Here is a 26,440-nt window from a genome sequence, read left to right as displayed (position 1 = left end):
GACCAAAAAAAATACTGCCGGGGAAGTCTTCATATCAGATTGACTTTGCCTTAAGTATCGGCGGCTGCTCTCGACAGCCTCCGTGAGCACGCGATACCTTAAAATAAGGCCGGTAACGGCCAGAGACTCAGAACTGGTATTTACACGTTTTGGTATCGCTGTTTGACACACAAGATGAAATAAATGTGGAAAAACTATGAAGCCTTGCATAGTCCACAAGACTTGATTTTTTTTAATTTTTGCTTGACACTTTGTGCCCCGGCAGCCATTTTGTGCCGCAACCGTTCAGAGTTCAGCGAGGCCGTACGGGCATTGGCGGCTCCTTTCATCATTTTGCGCAACCTGCTTATGCACGGCTTGTTGACAACACACACACACACACACACACACACACGCACGCACGCACGCACGCACGCACGCACGCACGCACGCACGCACACACACATACACACACGCACTCCCGCAGGGACATATGGGCCTATTGTACCTGAACGCAGCTCGCAGGCTCAACGGGACTGAGTCATGTTTGTTCACATAACAAAACAGGGCATCAAACGTCACAGGGGGGTTTCAAATGGCGCACAAGTGGACAAAAATTCGTCAGACGTCTTCAAGAATGTCCAACTTGATGAATTTCTGACTATGCGCACCGAGACAGGCGAGAAGAGCCAATTCTTATGGTTCTGTAACTTGAGGGGTTTGTTGTTTTTCAGCGGATGGCTCTTCTTTACGAATGACAAAAGGACAAATGGAATCCTTTAATTCAGTTTATTAAAAGGAGTAAGAAAAAACCGAACCGATGAACGAGAACACAACCCCCTCTCAGCGACGAAAACACTTCCTGCTTCTCTTTAGCCAATCAGACGCGAGCGACATAAGAATGTTGATTAATCAATTATTAAACAGAATTTAGATAACTTTAACATAAAAAGAATATAATGCTCAAATCTAAAATGAAAATAATTAAAAATTAAACATAAGCTTTCATTTGTTGAATGGACGGAATGTCCGTCGAAAACACACGAATACACAATATGAGTCATAAAAGTGGATAAACCGCCGCTCTCCCTCCCTATCGTATACTGTATACAGTACGACATTTAACGAGAGAGAGAGAGAGAGAGAGAGAGAGAGAGAGAGAGAGAGAGAGAGAGAGAGAGAGAGAGAGAGAGAGAGAGAGAGAGAGAGAGAGAGAGAGAGAGAGAGAGAGAGAGAGAGAGAGAGGCGGTGCTTGTGAATTGAACGAAGTGAGGGTTTCAGCGTTCACGGTCAAGCTCACTCGCCGTCTCACTCTCGGGCTGTAGGGCATCCTTTTCCTTTCATTCTTTCTTTCTCCTCTCTCTTGTTTTGTCTGCCTCGCAATCGTCCGTCCCCTCCACGGCAACCATAACAACGTCCTCCTCAACAAATTGGGATTAGCATCGGACGCAAAATGGAACCCGGGACGCGCCTGTTATAAACGAGGTTCTCCAGCCGGGATGAGCGTCCCGTGGAGCGGCGCTACGGCGCCGCTTGTGCGCCCGGCCGCCTCGGCGCACAAGCGGCTCGACTCGGACTCGGAGCCGCCGCAGCCTCCGGCCAAGCGCGCCTGCAGGCTGAGCAGCGAGGCCGGGGACGCGCACGGAGGACTCCTCGGCGGCGCCGCCACGACCGCCGCGGCTCGCGTCACCGCCGTCGCCCGGCGGGGACCCTCCAGGATCGGGCCCTTCCTGCTGGTGCCCGCCTCGGCCGAGCGCGACGGCGTGCACTGCCGCGCCGTGCACGTCGACACCGGCGACGAGCTTCTGTGCAAGGTAACGGGCGCGCGCGCGCGTGTGCGCGCGACGGCCCCGCGCAGCCATTGTGCAACTCTCAGCCGTGAATGGCGGTTGCCCAACTGGCTGTTTTTTGTCGACGCTGTCACGCGAACTTCTCACGCGTCACGTCAACACGGAGCAAGTCATATTGTGACACAGCGGAAACGCAAGCGTGAGCTTTCCCATTGTCCCCGTGAAACGCACACTTTGGACAGGATGCGCGCGAGCGCGCGCCGTCAGCCCCGCAGGCCTCGTTGTTGAAGTGAATGCTTCACCCAACGATGACTCATGTGTCCTCTTGCAAAAAAAAAAAAAAAAAGGACCGAGATGGAAGCAGAATGTAAACACGCCCGTTTTTGCAAAAGTCATGCCAAATCTGCATGCTGGCTCGAATCCTCGGGCGATGACAATTACACAGCCAGTGACAGTTTAATTTTTTTTTCTTAAGCCTCAAAATGGTCATCTGTTGGCTTTTGGGCACAGGAGCTTGCTTGAGACTTTCTCATGTGTCTGACCCGCCTGTCACTCTTAAAACTGATGTCAAGGGCTCGTTTATCCCAACTTGCCATACCCTCAAAATTAGTGATGAGCGAGTACCGATACCAGGTAACGTATCGGGGCGATACCAACCTTATTTTCAGGGATCAGATACTTATGGAGGCTGCCAATACCACACAGTGATACTTAAGGCAAATCAAAAAAAACAAGTCCTCCTCTGCAATGTACTGCAGCAGATTGAAACGTCGGTGAATCATTATTTGTTCACTTTTTTTTTTTTGGTCATCTTGTTATGTATCAAAAGATGCGCAGGTATCACAATTCTGTATCAGTGAGTACTCAAAAACTGAATACTCATATCTGGGAACAAAAAAAGTGTATTGAACATACTCAAACTTGAGAACTGGCCCGAAATTAGTGTCAGGCCCAAGTGGAAGACTTCCTGTTGGTTTTCAAGCATGGTTCCTTGAGACTTTTTCCTGCGTCCCGTCTTAATAGTTCATGAAACTGGTGACAAGGGCTATTTTTTTCTCACTTTTCCAGAGCCTACAAAATGAGCATTGAACTGTAGAATTTTCTCAAAGTGGGCGGCTTCCTCATAACACTTTCCCTCCCTCCCCAGGTCTTCAGCATGGCCGAGTACCAGCGGAAGATCCGAGCCTACGGGGTCGTGCCTTCCCACCCGAGCATCTCCGCCGTCCAGGAGGTGATCCTCGGGGAGCGCGAAGCCTACGTCTTCCTGGATAAAGACTTTGGTGACATGCACACGCTGGTGAAGAGCCGACGGCGGCTCGACGAGGGGCAGGCCCGGGCGCTCTTCCGGCAGATGGCGGAGGCTGTGGCACATTGCCACCAGGCGGGCGTCGTGCTGGGCGACCTCAAGCTGCGCAAATTCGTCTTGGCCGACGAACGCAGGTGAGCTGAAGCATCCCAATGCTAAAAAAAAAAAAAATGTATTTTTAAAAGCCAATGATGTTTGTGCCACTTTGAAGTTATAATAATGCTCAGTGGTTTCATATTCATCCCGGATTGTTTGATCATTGTCGTGATTACACAATAGAAACATGAGACACTTGAGGTGGGGCACAGATCAACAAAATATATATATATATATATATGCACGTATATAAATGTGACTGGAGATCTGAACGGAATCAAAAAGTATCATTTAGGCCTTTGCAGGAGGGGTGCAGGGGTACCTAATGATGTGTCTGAACAGCCTAAAATGTTCACTGACACCAGGTGCTAATGCTAACTAGCCAAGCGCAACACTTGTAAGCCCCAGGACACTGGAAAAAGTCTTTTACTGGTTGCGTGATGGAATATTTTTTTTATTCCCTTATTGGCATGGTGCAAGGGTACCTAATGAAGCGTCCCAGAGAACAAACATGGCGGCAGATGCTCTCTGCAAGCCGCTTGTGTGTGTGTGTGTGTGTGTGTGTGTGTGTGGGTGGGCACACCTCGAGTAGGAGGTTGTGTACTTGTGGAGGCACAATTTCATGTCTGTGTCCCACCATTCTGTTGTACCACAGGCTGGGTGGGTGTCAAAAGCTGCCAGACGACAAGGCCTGCTTCATGAGCCTATCGTTCCATTTACATTAATCCCTCATTAATTATTAATCGCGGACATCAGGCGGCCAAAATGCTCCCATTCACACAAGATGGCATTTAAAGATTGGACTTCAGAGCAATTTTTTTTTTTTTTGGGGGGGTGGGGTATGAAGGGGCAAATTCCCGGCTGGAAAAACAATTTGTTGCCTCTTGGACTGGCTTTAAATGGAGGTCACGCCAGACAAACGCGAACAGACAGCGAGAGACGCGACTCTTCTCGATGTCTACGAGCCTGCAGAGCGATGAGTCACAGAGTGCGCACACACTCTGAGGAAACTAAAGGGGGGGGCCAGTGGGCCGCATGGCGGATTTTTTTTTTTTTTCTTCTTGCTCTTCGCCGGCTTCAGTCAGAAGCAGCTCAGTGAAGAGTTGCAGTGTCGCTGGTTTGCACGTTTGGGAGCGTTCAAGCGAGAGGGGTGCCGTTTCTACGTGGACTACATCCCAGGGAAAGTGCACTGCTGGCCCCAAAATTGGAGCAAAGGACGGGGAGATGTGGCGGGAACAGGAAGTCAAAACAAACCGAGGCGACAGAAATGTACTCAACCGCACTAGACAAAGAGTCGACGTGATTTATGATAAAACTGTCGGCAACTGCTAGCTGCTTTGGCTAGCTAGCAGAGCACAGCAATGTAGCGCAACGTCGTGGCGTTTCTCGACGCCACCAACCGAAAGTCCAACTCCGATATGTGGACGAGTAAAATTGTTGCTAATGCTAACGGCAAATGCTAGCTGCTTTGGCTAGCTAGCAGAGCACAGCAATGCAGCGCAACGTCGTGGCGTTTCTCAACTCTGATATGTGGACGAGTAAAATGGTTGCTAATGCTAACGGCTAATGCTAGCTGCTGAAGTTAACCTCGCGGAGCTCTGCATCGGCGACCATCAGGCCGATTTTCTTTTGCGGGTCACGTGGCACTGACGCGTCATGCTCGCTTTGATGTTTTACTACCAATTTTGCAGCTAAGGTTAGGCTAACCCCAAAATGGCAGAAAAGGAACAGGGAGTGGAATGGGAAGTCATATTATACCAGAAATAGCGTGAGGCAAGTTTGTTCTGGTCCGTTCCAATTTGTGCTACACCGCATGAAATAAAGGATGAAAGCAATCGGTGTTGTGTCTCCATACGACTGGAAATGTTCGGGCATGTCCCAAATGGTCACCTGCTGCTAGGTAGATTTCATGGGGCACCGTCATTTTGTTTGAAAGTGGAAAGAATTTGTAAAAGAAACAGAACCGCATTGGCGAGCACCGCTCATTATTTCACAACCGGCCTTTCCGGCTGCAATACGTGCGCATGTTAGATCGTCACAGCCTCAATGCGATGCCAATTGTCATTTTTTTTTTCTTCTCTAAGAGGAAGCATTCAGGAACGAGCGGGGGCGTTTCATGTGAATTGGTCACGTGATCGTCTCGGAATGCCCGATTTCATCACGAACAATGTAAACTTCATGAAACGTGACAGCCACCCGAAGTCGGAGATGGCGGCAAGGCGCGACCTCTGTCGAAATTGCGTGTGTGTCAAGTCGAGGTGTCCAAATGAATGGACAACTCGTCGGCGTGCAACATAAAATTGTACAAAAGTATTCCCGAATGACTGTCGCCCTTCATAAAAGCAGACCGATTATATTTGGTGTTTAATCAAAATAAGACATTTGTCAACATTTGCTTTGACTTTGCAAACCAAGGAGCAAAAACAGTAACGATCATTTTCAAAAGGTTGCTAATGACATCATCACTCCCGATTGTTTCCAAACAACACCAACTAAACACGTTTTGGAAAAATGTTTTAGAGAAGAAATGGTTTTGCAAGAAAAAATATCATTTTAGCCGATTATTCGACTAATTAATTCTATTCAATAGTGGCATCCCTACTTTCAATTCACCTCAACATAGCTCCCCAAAAATACATTTATTACAACTTATCAGAATTAGCTAATAGTTAAATATTTCTGCCAAATTTCAAAATGTCAAACCACGAAAATGCAGGTACTAAAATATGAAAATGCTCTCACCAAAGTACTCAGCCAAACGGGGCAATTCCCAACTGGGCACGACATGCACACAACAGCTACTTGTCATCACCATGGTAACGCTGACCCATCTATTTTTTTTTTTTGTGCGTCCCACCAGGACCCAAGTGCGTCTGGAGAGCCTGGAGGATTGCCGCGTCCTGGAGGACCCGCGGGACGACGCCGTGTGCGACACTCACGGCTGCCCGGCCTACGTCAGCCCCGAGATCCTAAGCGGGGCCGCGCCCTACTCGGGCAAGATGGCCGACATGTGGAGCTTGGGCGTGGTGCTTTACACCATGCTGGCGGGCCGCTACCCTTTCCACGACGCCGACCCGGCCGCGCTCTTCTCCAAGATTCGCCGGGGACACTGTTGCCTACCCGAGGGACTCTCGCCCGCGGCCCGCTGCCTGGTCCAGAGCCTTCTGAGAAAGGAACCGGCAGAGAGACTCACGGCCTGCGAGTTACTGGCGCACCCGTGGTTCCGACGCCCGACGACGGAAGCCAGCCTGGTCGAGCAGACGGTGCCGTCCTTCGACGTGGAGGACGACGACCATATTCTCTGCTGACCAAATAAAATGGACCCACCTGTGTACAGTGGACCCCCCACTAAACGACAGGGTCGAGACAAACCGCGAATTGACAGTATTTGTAATTGCGGAGAGATGCCACAAAGTGGCGGCAAAGCACTTCAAAACAGAGAGCATTATAATCAGAAACTACAGCAGTAAAATTATTCAACTTAAACCACTTTGACATCGGGCCCACCAAGAGCATGAGCTAGCATGCTAGCCTAACTAGCACGCTAGCGCAAATTGATCACACATTGGGCAAGCAATTATTTGCACTAGCACTTTACACAAATGGTATTATGTCACTGAATTCCATTTGGGGCATAGAAACGCAATAAGAAATGTTGGGGGGGGGGCAACTTGTGAGGGCAAATTAGACTCTGTGGGCTATTAGCAGCTGGGAGAGAAACAAAAACAATCAGTGACTTTCTGTTTCAGTTTGGACTGAGTATTAAAGGACCAACGGGAAAATAACCACCAGTTGATATTAAACAACAATAATCACAAGAATTTGCCAAATGGCACCAAAGAAAAACCTGAATTGATTTGGTCCAATACCCGAGATTTTTAGTCAACAACAAAAATTGCTAATTCGAGAATCCCAAACTGCGGGGGTTCACTGTACCGTGTCTGCGTACTGTATGGGCATTTGTTGGTGTTTCTTTTTAACTTGTTGGTGGTGCTAAGACAGAACAGTCAAGACCTCAAGCTACACTTGGCAGCGCAATTCACCTCACTTTCAATGACACCCAATACGACGGCCAATAGGAGAAAGAAAGTTTAAATACAACAAATTGCGTCCAATGCCAAAGAAACTTTTGTCGCTGGAACACACACAAAAAAAATCACGAGTTGTTCTCATTTTTTTTCAACTAAAGAAAATTATCTTTTTTTTTTTATGAGTCTCTTTTTATTGCTAAGATGGACTTGTCGGCGCTACGCTTGGTTGGCTTAACAGATGGCGGCGGCAGAACTGATCAGCCAGCGCCAATGCGTCACACTCACCGACAGACAAAACGTCTTTTGAAGTCAAATACAAATTGCCCGAGGAACCATTATCATCCCCGTGCAAATATAATCACTACATTTTTTCTTATATCCGAAACACAACAAATAATGCTTTGTGTGTTGAAAATTTTAGAGTGGTTGCTATAGAGAGAAAATGTCACTATCCAAAGCAGAAAATATTTTTGAGGGGGAAGGGATATATTTTATTTAGAAAAAAAAACTCCCAATAATTATTCCAGATATATTTTTTAAACATAGTCATTTTAAGTTTTGGGGGGGCATTTTTTAAATGCTTTTTATGACTTAAAATATTTTTTGTGCTATTGCATCTTCACTTTAATTCAATACACAAAGAAAAATAATTTATTTTGTGCTTTTGATCTGAAGATTTTTTTTTTAAATAGCATTTTTGTAGGATGAAAAAAAATGAAAATAGAATTCAACACAAAACAAATGGTGTGTTTCAGATTTTGTTGGACATAAAAAAAAGAAAATTTTGTTTTCATTAGACAGCAACTGACAGTAAGCAACATGGACAATGACAACGCAACTTGAGTGGCCGACTAGCAAGTGCGACGATCGTCGACATTTTATTACTCTTGCTCCAACATTTAATGAGTGTCACTTGTGAGGACGTAGACGCACTGCAGACAACGGTACAAGCAAGCCGGCATTTTTTTTTTTTTGTTCGATAACTTGACAAATGTTTTTGATGTTGAATGCAAAGAGACTTGAGATGATGTGCACATTTTGCTTAAGTGATTTTAGTGGCTTCAGATGCAGTAAAGCTGACACAAGTGCACCACGTGTCGCACTGTGAATGAAGTGTGCGTGCGTGGCAAAAAAAAAATCTGCATGAAAATATATTCATCCTCTAAGGAGAAACGTGTAAATATTTGTATATTTCAAATGAGTGTGAGATGAATAAAGATGGGCTTTTTTTTCGTCAGTGGCAAGAATTCAAATCGAACGACCTAGAGTCAAAGAAAAAAGAAATATCATCTTAATATTATCTTCAAGACAGAAAATGAAGGGGATAAATCAACAATGTTGGATTGAAAGTCCAAAAGGTTGACAGAAGGATAGAAGGGAGTGAAAAGGGGGGACGGAAACAAGGATTAAAGGAGAAGTAGGCAATTAAAAACAAGAACTTGTACCCGGAATCGGATAACCTGCTTCGAATTAACACGATTAAAACGCATTTGTGTCCTATCACGGGTTAAATTGCGCAACACGTCACTTCAGTAGCGATAAAAGCATACCTGCAATTCATCGAAGTGGACGGCGCTTTGCTGCCCCCGTGTGGCGCTTTCAACGTACTGCAAATGGTGTGGACTCGAGTTGCAAGTCAGCTGAGAAAGGCTCCGACACCCGCCCGGACCCTGTGCAGGAGAAACAGTGTCAAAAATGACTCGCCGTGACTCAAACAAGACCACGCGAAGGCCCATAGACATGTATAGATGGCAAGACATGGCGATTGAAAAGATTAATTAGATTTGTGGCGTGGCCGTGACGGTGAATTTTTAGACCAGGTGGACAGCCTGGTTTTGTACTTCGTGGCTGGCAAAAAAAAATAAAATAAAAGCCAGGCTGGTGGCTTTTGTGCACGAACTGAGACCAAACGAAAATGACAACTGAGCGGATTTTTTGCGGATCATCTCAAGAGTGCAAGGGCGCGACAATTAACATGGCCGACTCTAAAAACCTCCATTCTAAATCAACTCGTCGGCTGAGACCAACAGGATTAGTCACAGGAAATCGGTTAAGGATCCAGGATAAAATAAAAGCAGTCTTTTGGAGCCGCATGCAAACAATATTGTTCCAAAAATGCGAGTCACACGGCAAACATGCAACAGGTTCAGACGAGATGTCGGGTAAACACCTTCAACAAACAGGTGCGTTTGTGTACACTGCCCGCGAGCATTTTGGGGCCATTTATTTAATGGCCATCGTCACTTGCTCCCACCTACAGATTAATAAAATATTTTTTTTTAAAAAGCAGACGCCTCGCTCTCAGCGGACGGATGTTTACCGCTGGCAAAAGGTGCATGCTGTCGTCCGCCGGCTGCTTTATTGCGCGCACATAATTCCAACCGCAATAAAAAAGGAGCTTTTGTTCTGTGTGGAGGCCCCCCTGTCTAGCATCAGCCGTTGCCACGGTGACGCCCCGCTCAAAGAGTCACCTGATCAGGCCGGGCCAAAAAAAAAAAAAACATATTTAAGCTGGAGTTGAGAAGGTTTGCCAGGGGCAGCGACAAGGGGGGCAACTACTTCATAAAGTCGTTCAATATACAACAACAACAAAACAAAAAAAAACGTTTGTCAATTTCTTAGTTTTGCGTCATTGTGTTGAGTCACGTTTACGGGCTGATTTAGTGCGTTAACGGATTTAAATATAAGATCTCGGTGATTTTGAGGTACTCTTTAATTTAGTTATGTTGTCGAGATATTTTTGTGGCCGATTTCCAGACCTCCTCCCGACAGAATCGCATGATTGCAACTTTCAATTATTTCACCCGGAAGTCAACATTTCACGTATTAATGACGAGGCCACAGTTACACACACAAAATGGCTGAATTCAAAACAGTTTATTTTCGGGCAAACAAACAAATGTGTTTTTTTTAAACAAATGTATGCAAATATTGCACTCTTATTGATTGCTACTTTTCTGCTATACATAAACAACATCAGAGTAGTGAAAGCTCGTCATCTACAAGTGAAGACATCTTCGTATGAAGTCATGTGACTTCCAAGACATACTTTGGAAGATATCGCATCATTTCACAGCTGCTATACAACAACTTATGCGACTAAATAATAATTTGTATGACTCCTAAACATTTAAAGAGCCGAAATGATTCCCGTAACAAACATTTCGTAACAGCAATAACAGGTTTGAATGTCCCCAGTCGGTGAAAAGCAACATTATCCGTCTCAAAGCTTAAGAGTTGACCACTGGATGGCTTTGGAAATTAAACGCATGCTTGAAAACGTTACAGGTCTACTCTGACACACACACCATAAAGATTCTGAAACGTTTAATCATATGTTATTGCCTTAGAGAAGTGCTTGAACCTTATGACGCAATTGGATATTTTCAGAACCGTCTTCTGATTATCTCATCAATTAGACGGAGAGAAAATGATGACATTATTAAATAATGCCAACACAAAACGTTCATGTAAGACATTGGTCCGTTATGGGTCGCCGTCCTCACGTTCGCCACTACTATCTGTGACTTTGAACGTGTGACTTGAAAAGGCGGGACTTGGCCTGGTGAGTGACGTGGGCGGCAGCGAATGCGACTGTACAGTAATCCCTCGTTTATCGCGGCTAATGGGGACCAAAACCACCCGCGATAAACGAAAATCCGCGAAGTAGCGACTGATTAACATACTGTATACAGGTTAAAAAAAAAACAATTCAAGTCAAATTTAAGTGAATATGTTTGAAAAATCCACGGTGCACTGAATCTGCGATATATAATAGCGATCACTGTAGTTGTTGAGGCTGTAGCTAGCACAGGTTAGCCAGCTATTCCTAAAATAAGCGATAACGTTACCTTGAATTTGACATGCTTCAACTATTTTGGAACCGATTTATGAATTGGTTCACGGACCACTGTTTAAGGCAATAAAACATAATATTAAAAGCCTATTTTAGTGGGTCCCAGCCAATGAGATTCAAAGACGTTCAAGCACAAGTTTAAGGCACTGAAATACAAGCCTAAGTCGAAGAACAAACAGACGGTTGAAATGTTGCATCAGTGGACTCCAGTCTCGGTCTTCAGGTGGGCGGCCAGCTCCCGGAGGAGGGCGGTGCGACCCAAGTAGTCCCCGCGTCTCTTTTCGGCGATCACGTCCTCCAGGCTTTGGAACTCGAGGGCGTGCGAGTACTTCTGGTCACCCAGCAGGACGTGTAGCGTGTACGTCTGACAGCCGCCGCCTTGCAGCTCGCCGCCGGCCTTCAACTCCCGGCGGCCGAAGCGGCACCAGGCGGCAAAGCCCTCCGAGTTGCGCCAGCACAGCTCGCGGTCCTTCAGGCCCACCTATGGCGAGCCGTTTGAGCTTTTATATCCAGATCCTTCACATCCACATTAAGGTCCATGTAGTACTACGCCTTTTGTCCTCACTATCAGGACAACTAAATCATACTAGTGAGGAAGAACAGTTTCAAAATAGTTCCTTAGAACCAAGATGCCGCAACATGGTGCCAAAGCAATGCTTTTGTCCAGATGAAGCCCGTCAATTCCACCATAGTTGCTTGATGCAACAAAATTGGAGGCAAAGCAAATGAACCTCTTCATCTCACTTCAACATAGTTCCTTGGCACCAAACACAAACATATGAAATGGTAACACTTGCAAGGGAGACGGAGACAACACTAACACGGAAGTAACAAGGTCTAAGTAAGATAAGCAAACCTTATATGTGACAACTGAATTGTTTCTGCCATTTTTTGGCAGGACATTTTCATGTGATTACGTCACGTATGTCCTCAGAAAAATGAGGTCTGGCTTGTTTGAAATGCATTTCCTGCATCTACTTTTGGATATGATGTCATGTGGCATCTGATTCTACGCCACGATTTCAATGTGATTACGTATTTTCATGCATTATTTCGATAATTAGCGCACACACGGCAAGATAACTCATCTTTGACCACGCAAAAAGTGTTGAATGTTCGAACTTTTATATCGCCTCAAACAACACAATTTTGATGTGCCGGGGTCATGCAGACAAAATTTAATCAAATCGGTACACTGCGGAAGAAAATTCTACACTACGGTAAAGTTATGTCGCCTAACTTCGAGGGGAGCCATCCATCGGGATAACCCAACCATCCGTTGCCAGAGATGTTGTAGGTCAGGAATCTCCGGTCGTTTCAAATAAACGAAAGGCAGATGGGGCGGGGGGTATCACACTGCAAAAATCTGCTTTTATGGCACACATAGTCCTTCCCTATGCTTATCGCAACAGTTGAACACCACTGACAGACTGAGTCGGAGGCGATTCCAATGTGACAATGGAGAACGTCATCTATATTTTTGCCCACTTTTTGAAACTTCCAAAATGTCAAAACCTGCAAATTTAAAACACAGTTTTTGTCTTTTATTCCTGCTTTTTCCGGTGACAATGCTCTTTCTGGAGTAAAACATTTATAATAAAATTTAGTTCTCACGTACCTACGATGTCCTGAATTGTCAACGGGATAAAGTCACGGCACAGAGTCACAACTCAAGAATACTCGACAATGTGTGCGTGAATTTAATCTTAATTATACTCCATAAAACCAGTTAATTTCTTGACATACAGATGACTGTTTTTGTATTTACATGTGACAAAACAGTGCTGTTTTTTGTTCATTTAAAACATTCCCCAAAACGTTTTTGTGTGTGTGTGTTATGGGGGCGGGGGAGGGGAATTGATGTCATTTCAACTCATTTTAATAGGGAAAATTGATATGATAAACGGGTGACTGTAGTTCGAGCCAATTCAAATGAAGAGATGACTGCACAAGAACATGGACCTTAAGATGGACGCCGAGCATATGGAGAAAAAAACGCTCAAACGGCATTTGACACATACCTGCTCCAGGGCGCTCTGCACCACCACCTCCGGGTCTCGGGCTCGGAACTTGTACCGCTCGTTGACGATCCGGCAACGTCTCCCTCGGCCGGCGTCCGTCAGGAAGGCGCTCTTCACCTCGGCGCGGTGCAGGTGGACCACCTGGAAATCGCCCACGTAAACGGCCCAGTGCGGGTACTGGCCGCCTGCCACGAACTCCACCAAATCGCCGGCGCGACACTTGTTGAGCAAGTTCTCCGGCGAGTACACTTCCAAAGAGGACGCCCGGCGACTCTTCTCGTACACGCACTCGTCCAGCTTGTATACGGCGCATTCCACCTCCTCCCGCGGGTCGAACGGCGTTTCTTCCGGGTTGGAGTTCGGCTGGGTCCCGTCCGCCGCCGCCCCATTATCACCACCTCCACTCGGTTCATCCTCGTCGTCCTCCCCACCAGAGAAAATGTACGAGACGCCGATACGAGGACCTTCTTCCCGGTCCACGCCGTGCGGGTCCACGGTGGGAACTTCGGCGTAATTTAACCGCTCCATGTGGTTCCCCATTCGGGCGAACAACAGGTCCGATAACCGGGAGTCAAAATTTCGCCATTTGGGCAAATTTGAATCCGAATTACACAGCAAAAAAAGTGTGTAAAAAGGGAGGTAACGACTTAGAATTCACGCCCCCACACCTTTTGTCCTCCACAGGTGTTAGCGACTCACCTGAGCGTCTTTTCCGCAGTCAAATTTGGCGTGCAGGCGTCAATGAACTTCGCACAATTTCACGCCAAAAGCGGTCCAGTCAGTGTGGTCCGGTCCGGTCCGACCGGGTTGCCAAGCAGGCTCGCGTCCTCCTCGCCACTCGCCCCTCGATGAGGTTCACGTGCGGCTCCCATCAAGCCCTCGAAATCCTTGCCTCCTGACCGGAAGTGAGTGAAACGAGTATCCGTTAAAATAAAAGCACAGAGCGGAAACGGACATAGAAATGAATTGTTACTTTTTTTCGTTGCGTTTTTACTAAGATGGTAACCGTGATGGATGAGTATTAATTTCAATACAGTAGTTTTGTTCAAATAAAAGTAATGCATGGCAATGCACAACAATAACAACAACAAACTTTAAATGCAAAGGCTAGTGGTAAAGTTGAGTAGAAGTGGTCGTAGGGGTCTAACCAACACAGAGGATATGCTAACAGGCAGCTGCCAGGATGGACTCCAGTTGCGTAAACCGTCTACCATAATTTCTTTTAAATTGAGTAGGCACTTAGTAGCATATCAATTTGATGAGGTCCAGCTCTGGCAAGCTGTCTAATGGCATCTCTTTTAAATTGGCTCAAGTTGTGGTGGCTGCTTGCCAGCGTCTCCGCTTACTAGCGTGTTTTCTACATTGAGTATAACTCTGCTGGTTGTCTGCTATCAGATTTTTCTATCTAGAAGAGGCTCTAAACGGCAGTTAGCAAAAAGTGGACCTGACCCAGAAGAGGTGCTAGCAAGTGGCCACCTGATCCACAAGAGATACGAGCAGATAACAATATGAGCTGGACCTCATCAAAAAGAGATGCTAGCAGGCACCTAGCACCTTCCTTCCTCCTTGTTTGTATAACTCTCGAAGGTGAACAAGTGCATTCTAGAGGCAGATGGACGCTTCCGGAAGCGCGCTATGCCGCACCATCTGTTCCCTCACAATGTCGTAATGTCACAGTCAGGAATACAAACGAAAGCCAGAGTCAGGGAGAAACCCGTTTAATTCCTTTTTATATACATCTTCATATACATGTTTATTCATTATAAGATGAACAGAATGTAATTCATATTTGTTTCCATCCTTTGTAATCATTAAACCATTTAAAGGAGCTACAACAAAGATGTCCTAAAAGAGAGGCTGATATAGAAAACTAACATCTGTAAACACGAGTGGATGTTGGCTTCATGACGACTGACAGTGTTCCAGGGAGAGCTCTTGTTGTTTAAAGCAAGTGTGCATTATGGACACACACCCCGAGTGGATGTACACGCACAAACAGTTACAAAGTTGCCATGCTTGAACGAGATTGTGAGAGTCCCCCCCCCCCCCCCCCCATTGCTTATTGATAAAAACCTAAACATACAGGTCGAAATCTTCGGAAACACAACAGAAATTATGCGAATGCTAACAAAAGTAAACAATGCCATCTTTTCAGACACATGTGGTCTAAACTCACCCAGCGGTGAAAACCCATTCAGATGGGAAACAGGAGACGGTTAACCAATCCAGATGCTGCGCTAGCAGGGGTCTACAACAGCTGAATTCCACCTTGAAGAGATGCTACAAGGCAACTTTCACAGCCGGACCTAATCAAGAAGCTCAAGCAGGCATCTACACAATCACAGCTTGACTTGATTGAGGCAGCTACCTGATCCAAATGGGATGCAAAAGAGAGGTTACTCTCGCCGGATATGATTGAGAAGATGTGCTAGCAGACGGCTGCCAGCGCTGGACCCATCTAGCCATCTTATCAAGATGAGACACTGGTAGGCAGCGACACAGAGCAGGACCCGGACCAGTCGGGGTGTTAGCAGACGGCTGCCAGCGCTGGACTCAACCAAGAAAAGCCGCAAGGAGTCAACCACCAGAACTGGATTCACATCTAGAAGAGATGCTAGCAAGTGCTTTCCTGATATAGAAGAGATGCTAGCAGGTGGCAACTAAAAGTAGACACCGTCTAGAAAAAATATAAGCGGCAGCTACCAGAGCTGGACCCAGTCCAGAAAAGATGCAAGAGGAGCTGGATCCAATCTAAACAAGGATCTTGCTGGTGCAGAAATTGTGCTAGCATTTAGCTATACCAGAGTTGGATCCCATCTGGAAGAGATGCTAGCAGTTGGCTACCAGAGCTGGACCCCGGACTACAAGAGGCGCAATCAGATACCAGAACTGAACCTGATGGCAAAATGGTCCCAGCAGGAAGTTATCAGAGTCGGACCCAATCAAGACGAAATGCTAGCTGGCAGCTATCTGAGCTGGACCTGATGCAGAGGAGGCGCCAGCATTCGGCAAGACTGGATAGCAACTGTCAGGGTTTTCTGCTACTGCCCTATTTATATCAGTTTCACCCATGGAAGTTGGAATGTGACTTTGTGATAAGGCGCAAAGAAATAAAGTAAAAATAAAAATGGGGGGAAAAAAAGGATCAAAAATGTAAAAACACACCAAAACAAGTCTTATAATTAGAAAAAAAGTCTTTGGTGCTCTCAAACTGAAAGGAAAGAAAATAAAAGAAGCCACTTTTGATCCACAGTAAGTACTGCACAGTGCAAACAATTAACACCTCCCTTCAAAGGAAAGGATTTTCATGCATCGCATCACTAAACATGATACTACAGTCGGTCTTGGGGCTGGGGGTGACTTTTGGAACACTGATACCACATGAAAAGGGGGACGGGGGACAGGGGGGGGTTCTACTAAACATCAACTGCGGTAAGGGTTGGAGGGCAAGCTAAATGTGTTAGGTGGAGAAAAAAATATATAGTGTGTTTCCGGTAACGCGACCGACCGAGAATTTCTACGTCGAAAATGCCGACCGTCAAGTTGTAGTTTTTTTTTTCCCCAAACAACCCTCTACATTTTTGTGTAGAGGGTTTACATCGGTGCAAACTCTCGCGATACAGTATTCTCGTTTGCCCCGTCGTCTGTCAACAACATTGAATCATGGCGGCGGCATGTTTAAACCGAGTTTTCTGTGTTGATCGCACGCTCGCAACGCTCGGTAAGAAAATAGCATCCATTGATGTCTCGAAAAATTCAGCAAACTATTTGATGAACACCACGGGCCGAATATAAACCATGTGAAAATAGCACAGTGTCAATGTGCCAACGGTGAATTCTATGATATGGATATGTCAGTGTTTCAAGTTTTAAATACTTTACCTGACCTAAGATCGATTCGATTTAGATGTATAGAAAAAAAAAACAAGAAACAATGGCAAAAACAAAGTGTAGACGTATTCGATGTCATGATGAAAGCAGAGCGTTCAGAAAAGGAGAAAAACAAAGAATTTCAGAAGACAACTCCAAGACAGGTGGGTCTACGTGTAACTAGACAGGTTTTGAGTTCTGAAACAGAATGTTTTATGGTTATTTTGTTTAAATTCTTGATGAAAAAAAAAAAAGATTAAAAAAAAAAAAACTTTTGTCCTACCGACCGACCCTGTGCTTACATTTCATGTTACCTGAAACACACTATGTTTTTTTTTTGGCCTTATCTTGCCCGGTGGTGTGCTAGCGCTCGTGTTTTTGGTGGGGATCCTGAAGCTAAAAGGCCCTTGTTGAATGCCGGGCCGGGATGCAAAATTAAGGGTGGATGGAGAGGGGGGGGTTCTACGTGGACTGGTCGCGCTGCAGGGATGTGATGTCCAGAGGAGGGGCCCGCCCACTCCACTCCCGCAGCTGCCCGTCCTTGTAGAGGAGGTTGATGGCCGGTAGAGGGACGCCCGATTCGGCCGGGGGCTGACTGAGAGGATTGGTCACCCCGCTGTCCGGCTCGCAGGGTGGACCGCAATCCTGACCCACAACAAGAAGGTGAAATGAAATCCTGATTGGATCCAAATTGTGTGTTTACACTGAATGTGAAACCAATTGGGAACTTGTGGAGCATAGGCTGATATTTCTGATGTCTTTCCAAATTCACCATGTGTAGTTCTGCAAACGTTCAATCACCGACAGAGGTCCTAGTGAGCATCCCTTACCTGAAACGACTGGACGAAGCTCAGCACCTTAAGGGACAGCTTCCGGCTGGAATGAAGCAGCTCTTGCAAGCTGTGCAACGAGAACTAGCGTGAACACCGCGCCGCTTCCATTCAATCAAAATAAACCCGTCAATCAATCAAGTGACGCGCCACCTGTCGCTGCCGCATAGCTTGTGGGCGGCGATCTTGCGGCACACCTTGCGGTTGAGCTCGGAGCTGAAGAGCGGCATGCCGAAGCACAGCTCCAGGGGAACCCACTCGTCCTCGCACGAGAGGGCTACGAATGGCAAACAAAGATTGTTGGCATGCGTTTTGGTTGTCGACTCGGGCGGCTTTGATTCGTTTGATGTACTGTCTGTCTTGGCTCGTCCGTCTCCGTTGTTCTCTTCCGACACCAATTCGAAGGACTCGGTGCTGCCATTGGTGTCCAAGCCTCCTCCGAGGTGAGTGTCTCCTGAAGATAAGAGGAAGCGCACCGAATCTTATGGCAAGTGGCTTCTCACATTCACATACGAGGACTATCCCCTGAATACATTTTATTGATTAGCGTTTATTTGCTAATTTTAATATAAGAAAAGATAAGAAAACCTTTATTGTCTCACAATGGACATTTTCCATGTGGCTACTGGCTCAGAAACCAATTTCAATCCAGTTCTGTTCTACATTGCGTGTTTACATTGAATCCATCCATCCATCCATCCATTTTCTGGACCGCTTAATCCTCACTAGGGTCGCGGGGGGTGCTGGAGCCTATCCCAGCCGTCTTCGGGCAGTAGGCGGGGGACACCCTGGATCAGTTGCCAGCCAATCGCAGGGCACACAGAGACGAACAACCATCCACGCTCACATTCACACCTAGGGACAATTTAGAGCGTCCAATCAGCCTACCATGCATGTTTTTGGAATGTGGGAGGAAACCGGAGCACCCGGAGAAAACCCACGCAGGCCCGGGGAGAACATGCAAACTCCACACAGGGAGGCCGGAGCTGGAATCGAACCCGGTACCTCTGTACTGTGAAGCCGACGTGCTAACCACTGGACTACCGGGCCTACATTGAATCCTGAACATCCAATCAAGGATCAATAGAAATCTTCCCAACATATCAGATCAAATGAAAGCAATTTCAAAGATGATCTATTTCAAATTGTAGGTCCACGTTGAACATTGGCTGTCAAATCTCCCCAAATCAATTTTTTATATTTCATTCTGTACTGTGTAGTTTTTTTTTTTGTGCATGCAAATACTTCATGTTCCCCCCCCCCTTTTTTTCTACTTTCTTCCTTCCAAATTTTGCTGCTGTCGATTGTGAATTTCTAGTCCAAAGTGAGATTTTTTTTAAAAAAACACACATCTTCATCATACTTGTGACAAAATCCTTAATTTCCTTCAGGGGTTATGTCCAATGTAAACTTATGATCAGAGGTTGAATTGGTTTTCAAAGCATGTTCAATTCACTTTGACACATTGTTATGGAACGAGAGATTCTGACTATAAGCGGAGGGCAAGAAAAAAAAAAGAGCTAATAAATTCCGAAATCACACCTCTTGAGGGGGAAAAAAAAATATTTCAAATTCATCTGTCCCAGCCCTTTGGCACACATTACATAATCAGTATAACATTACCTCTGCACTCGATGGTGTCGCTGGGCCGGCGCCGGTGTCTGTTGTTGGCGTTGAGCATAGTGATGTAGCCACACTGGTGCTCCAGGTCCACGTGCTCGCGCAGTTTGCGTAGCGCCTTGTGAACGCACATGTTGGCGTAGGAGAACTCTGCAAACACAAAATGTCATGTCAGAAAAAAAAATAAATAAATTTGGGGACTTTTGGGAATTTGAAAAATAGCTATCATGATTTTCCAAGAGAGGTGGATCAGTTGCGAAATACAGAAGTAGGAGTTAATTATTATTATTTTTTTTCATTGTTGTCCTGAATGAGCTGAATATTTTCAAAATTAAATGTTTTGAATCGGTGGAGAAATGTGGAGGAGGGAAATGAACAGAATGGTGAGATTTTTTTTTTTTTGGAGCAACTGACCTCCCTTGAGGTCCTCCTCATCAAAGGGGAACGGGATGTGTACAGTTTCGCCGTGGCCGTGCATGCCGTGACCCTACGACACGTGCGCACACACATCATTTCTGAACGATGAGCACATTAAATACCGCCATGGATGTCAATCAAGATGTTTTGGACAGCTTTGACCCTTTCACCTGGATAAGAACGGCCGAGTGCGTGAGAGCGTCGTTGAGCATGGCCAGCACGTTGGACGTGGGCACCACGCCAGGATCGTGGCCCCAGGACGTGATCAGCAACCTGTCATAGACCTGAAAACACAACACAGTACCAACAGATTTTTTTTGAAAAGAGGTTTAAGTAGGTCAATTCTTCTGTTGTTGTTTTTTTGTTTTGCTTTGAAGTGACCCAATTCCATGAAATTATCTCCACCTCCCTCCACGATTTCACGCCTGCCCGCCCCACCTCCTCTCCCCTCCCTCACATTCCCCGGATACATGAAGAATTCCCGTGAGAGACTTCACCTGGAAGATGTCGGGCAGCTTACGCAGCCTGGAACCTTTGGAGAGCAGCAGCGAGGGCGGGCCCTGCCCTGTCACATGGTACAGGTAGAGCTTGAACCAGATGGAGCTTACTTCAGGGATGGCGGGCCCGATGTGCTACAGCCACAAAAAAAAAAACCACACACGAGTCAAACTGCAAAGCTTGGGGGAGGCCATTTTATGATGTCTTCTGAGGAAAGAAGTTTGAGCCTGAGCATCACATTAGAGGCGCACAGAGGATTGCAGATGGTCGTAATATGGTAGATTAGAAGTGCACAGACGATTAAAATGGTAAAAATGTTAAATTATGGTTTTGGAGGTACTGCGAGAGAAGGTTTCGGAGGGATGTTGAGGAGATATGTGCAACAATGGTGAAGGGGTTGATGGTAAGCAAAGGCTGTCTTTCTCGAAATCATCTCTGGTTACTGACTTATTAGAAAAGGCATTCCAGGGAGACAGAAGGGTCATACTTGAGGAGGTAAACGGAGCCTTTTTTGCAGCTTAAAGGTGCACGGATCATTGAACAGACTACAGAATATTAAATATATTACAGGAGAGGTGCACGGACATTTAAGTGCAATGTAAATGTTACATTAGGAGGTACCGTAACATAAATAAATACAGTGTGGGCCAAAGTACAAAGTGAAAAACAAAACAAAAATACATGTTTAATGACCAAAAAAAAAAAAAAAGTATCACGTGACGATGACAGTCGACCAATATGGTCGTCGATGTGGCCTACCTGAGGCGTGCAGCTGCTGATGGGTCTGATCTCGTTGCTCAGCGGCGCCATGGAGACCAGCAGCTTGTAGTTCTTGTTGAGCACGCGGCTGCAGGTGGCCTGGTCCAAACCCAGGAGGCTCTCGCAGCGCAGCATGTCCAGGGGGAAACCTGGTGGCGTATCAAATAACGATCGAAAGCAGTCTTGTCGAAGGACCGACGTGCCCGGCGGCCGAAAGCAAACAAAGGAATAACGGTAGTAACGTGCTAACTCGTGGGTGTTGCTCAGCCGTCCCAGAAAGGACTCGCATGCACTTTTGCTCGAGAACAAGTCTGCAAATCAACATCAAGGGCCAGATCCGGCCTGCTTTTTTTTGTGGCTCACTGAATTATAGAATGAGCCCACTTCAAAGAATAATTCCTTCTTGGGGTGAGCATTTTTTTTTTCATCAAATCCCTTGTTAACCCTTTCATGTACCTTGGAACCTGATAAGATGATAAGCTGTCCACTAGGAACCGCCGTCCCTGAAAGGGTTAAACTAGAGACGTGTTCCAACGAGTAACATTAATTTGACAACAAACAACTTGCTCCTGAGGGCATCACTTATTTTTGACAGCCGGCTCCTTGCGCAAACAGATCAACGGCAAACAGTCTTCAAGGTATACCTATATTTGGGATATCAGGTCCCTGGTCCTGAGTGAGTTCCTTGTTATAGCGCAGAAAGAGGATGGTGTTCTTTAGGGTGAGGGCGTGGTCAAAGTAGCGCTGCGCCTCGCCCTCTGCTGTGCTTTCCACCTGCGCGACCGCAAAAAGAACCAAAACAGCATTCAAGAACTCCGCCGTTTTTTGTTTGGCTTTGCCGCAACGTTTTTGTTCACCTTCTCCAGCTCGGCCAGGAAGCTGTCCAGCGTCTCGTCGGAAAGCTTGCCCACTTCAAACATGGTGACGGCGTGACTCTTGAGGTTGGGCGACAGGTTGCCCATCATGAGGAAGGCGGTGAGGGTGGAGTCGAACAGGAAGGCGATCCGCTTGGTGGGCGCCGCGGGGATGCTCAGGCTGCTCACGCTGCCCGTGTCTGCTGTACAAACACACACACGCACGGTAAACAAAAATAATAATAATAATAAGATGCAGAATGTAAGCACATGTGCTTGTTATCCAGCAAACCTTGGTCCTCCAAACTGGTGGTGTCCGTGTCCGTGGCCGAGGATCCTCCCTCCATGATGGGGCTGCCTTGCTCCCAGGACAGCAGCATCTTCTGAGGGTCCATAGTGCTTCTGGTGATGTACAAGACAAGTCAGAATGCCCCCCTCCTACTCCTCCCCCCCAAAAAAATAAATCCTCCTCCGGTTCTTCCCGAGCCATACTTGAGCCTATTGAGGGAGGGCGCGTTCTTCCAGGTAGTGTGCAGCTGCTCGGAGCTGATCACCTGACCTTTCTTCAAAGCGAAGCCCAAACGGCAGTACATGGACACGGCGTTCTGGTCACAATGAAAAATTGGATGAACAAACTTTGTCCACTAACACTTGTCCACGAGCGTGAGCGCTCACCTTCACAAGGTCCAAGTCGATCTCCAAAACGGTTGCCAGCTGGAGGAGGGAACACGAATGAGACGGGACGAGCGAATATGGTTGTGTGATCGAAAGGACGCATCCTACCTCCGCTACGTTGGTCTGCTCGTCGATCGACACAAAGATTTTGTACAGCAGCGTTTCAAAGTAGTCACCCTGGACGCGGTTCATGACAAAGCCCTCCAACGGGGGCACTGTGGAGGCACAGACAGGGCAAAACTGGCATCAAAACAGGTGGAACTAAACCAGGAATTGGAAAAAACTGCTCCTGATAGAGACAACTTTGAGAACAAGCCCTAATCCCCACCAAAAAAAAAAAACGTATTTAAAAACAAATTGACTCCCAAAGACGTTTTTAAACGTCTTTTCAGACTTGCTCCAGAATTGGCTGGTACTGAATGAGTTTAAAAAATTGTGTACCGCCGCCTACAGTTTTGAATGGCACAAAAACAGAAGTGGCACACAGAGTGAAAGCCAACACCAAATCAGTGAAAACCAACAAAAAATGATAGAGAAGCAGTATCAAGTCAGTGAGACCTGGCAAGATGGGTGGGGGAAAAAGTGGGAAATATCCCCAAAACAGTGAGGAGCAGCACACACATTGTGAAACTACGAATAAACAACCGTCACCATTCCGGTGAGAGCTTGGACAAACCTGAGATGCAGCTGTCGTCCGATATGGGAACGTCCAAGTAAATAAAGCCCCGATTGTACAAACCTGAACATAAAAATCAAAACAATCTGAAAAATACAAAAACAACAACAAATTTGGATGTGTCATCAAAAGTTAGCATCCTCACTTAGCACCACGTTGTACTCCATCGATCCAGCCAGCTGAGGCCCCGAATCGATCATCTTATCAATGGCTTTCTTCTCCGCTGTGGAGCAGATCTGCGATGACGCAAACGGTGCGTGAGTTCACCCGCGCGTGTGGGGCGTCGTCGTGCGGACAGGCCCGCGCGCGTCCTCTCACCCTTATATCGTCCTCGGTGATGTAGCCCGTCTGCGCCACCCACCACGGCTCCACGGAGATCTCCACCGGTTTGGATGGGAGAAGATCCCGCGCCGATTTCCGTCGGAAGAATTTCTGAAGAGGAGGTGAAGAGTTAGGAGGCACACCAAATTTAACCAGAAAACAGAAACAGTACATACAGTGAAACTCCTCTACAACGAAATCATGTTTGCAGCATGAAATGTTTCACAACAGGGGGGTTTTCACTGTAGCAAATTTGATCTCAGATGTAAACAACGAATGAAGCAGGAGAAGTCGGTATTGGATTAGACTTCGAATCTCGTCGCGAGGCAAGAGCAGTGAAAAAGATTTCGTAAAACGTAACATGTTTTTTTTTCATTGTATGGGGGGGCAGGAATGTGGGAATGGTGTTAATAAAGCATGAAGATTTTTTCACATTAGGGGGTATTTTCGCCCATGTACAGTAGGTTTCATTGTAGAGAAATTTCACTGTAATGGCTCACTGCATTGATTTTAGTGTGGCTAATAAATTTAAATTGAAAGAATTTTACAGTGTCCTATTTGCGGCCTTCAATAGAAAAAGTGTGGACAGATTTAACACAGCATTTTAGTACACGTCTCACTTTGGACGAGCGGCACTGGTTCATCAGGTCGATGTACTGGTTTCTTCCGATTCCAAGCAGCCTCAGACCTGCGTCGCCACATGACGAAGAATAATTAGACATTTGAAATCAGCACAAATAGAACGTGACTTGCGCAGTGTGGGAAAGCGAAAACTCACAGTCAGCGGCGGTGAAGTTGGGCAAGGAGTCGTAGCTCTTCTCGCTGTTCATGATATCCTGGAAGTGAAACCAAGAGGAAGGAGCAGACAAAAGAGTGAGTGTAAAAATTAACGGCAACGAAAAAGACGACATGGAACAAGGATTTATTTTTTTCCCGCAACCAAGTGCTGGAAAAGCGCATTCTTCTGAATGAATACGCCATTTGTCTTGGGAAATGCCAAAGGAAACGCGTCGGTCCACTTGCATGAGTGGCATTGTTTTCCCCCACCAGTTACCTCATAAAATGGATTTCAAGTGAAGGCTTACCTCCATGATTCCCACGTAGTAGGAGAAGGGAGTGACGCGCAGCCCCTTGACAACAATGTCCGACAGGTGGTAAGGGTACAGCATCAGGTGCTCGCGGCTGTACTTGAGCAGCTCCTCATAGTACTTGCGCTCGTCCTTGCGCACGTGGCGGACTGAGGGTGGAAAAGGGAAAACAGATTGCCAAACAAGCGAGCAGGAGGTTGAAACACACGCAGAAACAAACAAACAAAAAAAACGCTCACCTAAGTTATTGCGGAATCGCAGCTGGTTGCGGATGCTGTACAGCAAGACATGTTTCTCGTACTCACGCTGAGAGTTGCCTAAGCTCTGCCAAAAAAAAAATATATTAAACATACTTCACTTCAATTTGAATTATGGATATCTGCAATCTACAACTTCAGTTGGAGAGGCCGACAATTTGATTGTGTCTCATCGTAACATAATTCAAGTTGAAGTCATATTTAATTCAAGATATCTGCACTGATATATATCTGGAACTTTAAGTTTGAACTGGCCGACAGGCGTAATTAATTCACTTGCAGATGTCTGGACCAGAATTGCAAGATATGGATCGTGAGGAACCCTATATACATGGAAGGAAAAAGGTTACCTTTTTTTTTGGGGGGGGGGGGGGGTTTGACAATTCCGTGACTGCTATCTTAACTAGCTCATGGCCAAAAAAAAACCAAAACCCTGGAACAATATATTCAAAGTGCCCCCATTAGTCAAAACACCATATGGTATTATAAATAATACTGCTATGTGAAATAATAAGTATGCAGGTTGATCAATCAATTTTCATCAATTACAAGGGACTCCCATTTTGACCGTTACCTCCCTCTGCTGTCGATTGACATTGACGTCTAAGTGCTCCCCAGCTCGCATTTTGTGACTGTCACGTGACCAAACAGAGAAAAGAGGTGAAATGAAAATGATCAAATGAGTCGCTCTTAATTCTTATTCCACGAACAGAGAAAACAGTGGTGCAAAGAACATTTCCCTCTTCAGTTCCCCATTTGTGGTGCAATTCTTCCCTGGTGTATCTTTATGATAGCAGCAGCTATGTTGTCTTGATGGTGGTCGTTGGCTGGTTGGCTGGCCGGCTGCCTGCCTCTGTCGGTGACATTGACAGCTTCACCCCCCTCATCCCCCACCACACGGATGCGGTCTCTTGTCACGAGTCACAGGCTTAGAAGATTTTTTTTTTAAGCGACGTACCTGTTTGACATTAGCCGGCAGCTTATTCCACGGATAATTCTGCCTGATGTGGAATTCCACGTCCGTGTTCATGGCAAGCTAGTTAGCTAGCGAGCTGGCTGGCTAGAAGCCCCTGGGACGATGAGACGCTGGTCCACGGTGACCAGTGACCACCAGTGATACCCGCCCCGCACAGTCGTCCAAGCCACTGTCGCCTCCTCGCCGGTAACCGACAACTGATCGAAGCGACGTCCGGTTCGCGGAGTGTCGTTTAGCCTTGTCTTGAGTCTCCGTCCTGTCGGCAGGCAATCAGTGTATGTCCACTTCCTTGTTGTAGTTCCAACGGCGGGAGGTGTCACGGTCGTGGATAAATACGTCACATCCGCCCACCCTTCACGGGACGAGCTCGAGACGCATTACTGTATTTTCCTAATTAAACGCAAATGTTTTACTCTATTTTCATTCATAACACGGAAGATCAGTGATGGAGGACTACAAAAATCCGATATTATTGTTGAGAAGCTGAAATTACGGGCATTTGGTCAATTTTATCTTTAAA

The 26,440-nt window shown here is 46.3% G+C and overlaps 3 protein-coding genes across 6 annotated transcripts in view; 1 reads left to right on the top strand and 2 right to left on the bottom strand.

Annotated features, from left to right (window-relative positions):
- lratd2a (LRAT domain containing 2a) overlaps positions 1-14,181 on the bottom strand; it is a 151,687-nt gene extending 137,506 nt beyond the window's left edge. Inside the window, exons 1-2 of one of the 3 annotated variants that reach the window (XR_007963157.1) lie at positions 13,080-14,181; positions 10,803-11,539 (exon numbers count right to left, since the gene is read on the bottom strand). Coding sequence is in view for 2 of the 3 variants with exons in the window: in XM_052070664.1 (XP_051926624.1) it covers positions 11,255-11,539; positions 13,080-13,619 (825 nt within the window). In the remaining variant the exon portion in view is untranslated. Of the gene's footprint in view, positions 1-8,752; positions 8,873-10,064; positions 11,540-13,079 lie in introns of those variants that run through there. The other 2 variants (XM_052070665.1, XM_052070664.1) reach the window with 2 other exon arrangements.
- On the top strand, positions 1,217-8,435 carry trib1 (tribbles pseudokinase 1). The gene is made up of 3 exons (XM_052070660.1): positions 1,217-1,793; positions 2,917-3,209; positions 6,032-8,435. The coding sequence occupies exons 1-3, from the start codon at positions 1,479-1,481 to the stop codon at positions 6,477-6,479; spliced, it is 1,056 nt and encodes a 351-aa protein (XP_051926620.1). The 5' UTR covers positions 1,217-1,478; the 3' UTR covers positions 6,480-8,435.
- A 948-nt stretch (positions 14,182-15,129) lies between the features above and the next one.
- On the bottom strand, positions 15,130-26,241 carry fam91a1 (family with sequence similarity 91 member A1). 2 transcript variants are annotated; one of them, XM_052070584.1, is made up of 23 exons: positions 25,903-26,241; positions 24,927-25,011; positions 24,685-24,836; positions 24,378-24,435; positions 24,220-24,287; positions 23,597-23,710; positions 23,424-23,514; positions 23,279-23,341; positions 22,711-22,817; positions 22,603-22,641; positions 22,420-22,532; positions 22,220-22,329; positions 21,931-22,127; positions 21,718-21,847; positions 21,074-21,222; positions 20,314-20,448; positions 19,987-20,100; positions 19,814-19,886; positions 19,403-19,549; positions 18,132-18,233; positions 17,933-18,056; positions 17,780-17,849; positions 15,130-17,594 (listed from the first exon to the last, which is right to left on the bottom strand). In XM_052070584.1, exons 1-23 carry the CDS (start codon positions 25,972-25,974, stop codon positions 17,412-17,414), a joined length of 2,496 nt encoding a protein of 831 aa, XP_051926544.1. In that variant the 5' UTR covers positions 25,975-26,241; the 3' UTR covers positions 15,130-17,411. The 2 variants fall into 2 exon arrangements, with proteins under 2 accessions (XP_051926544.1, XP_051926542.1); XM_052070582.1 differs by having other exon boundaries at positions 21,931-22,130; positions 25,903-26,240.
- Positions 26,242-26,440: the final 199 nt, after the last annotated feature.

This window comes from Hippocampus zosterae, chromosome 7 (genome assembly GCF_025434085.1).
Source record: "Hippocampus zosterae strain Florida chromosome 7, ASM2543408v3, whole genome shotgun sequence".
Lineage (NCBI taxonomy): Eukaryota > Metazoa > Chordata > Actinopteri > Syngnathiformes > Syngnathidae > Hippocampus > Hippocampus zosterae.
The sequence above is the reverse complement of the archived record's forward strand: the minus strand, read 5'-3'. Positions and strand labels throughout refer to the sequence as shown.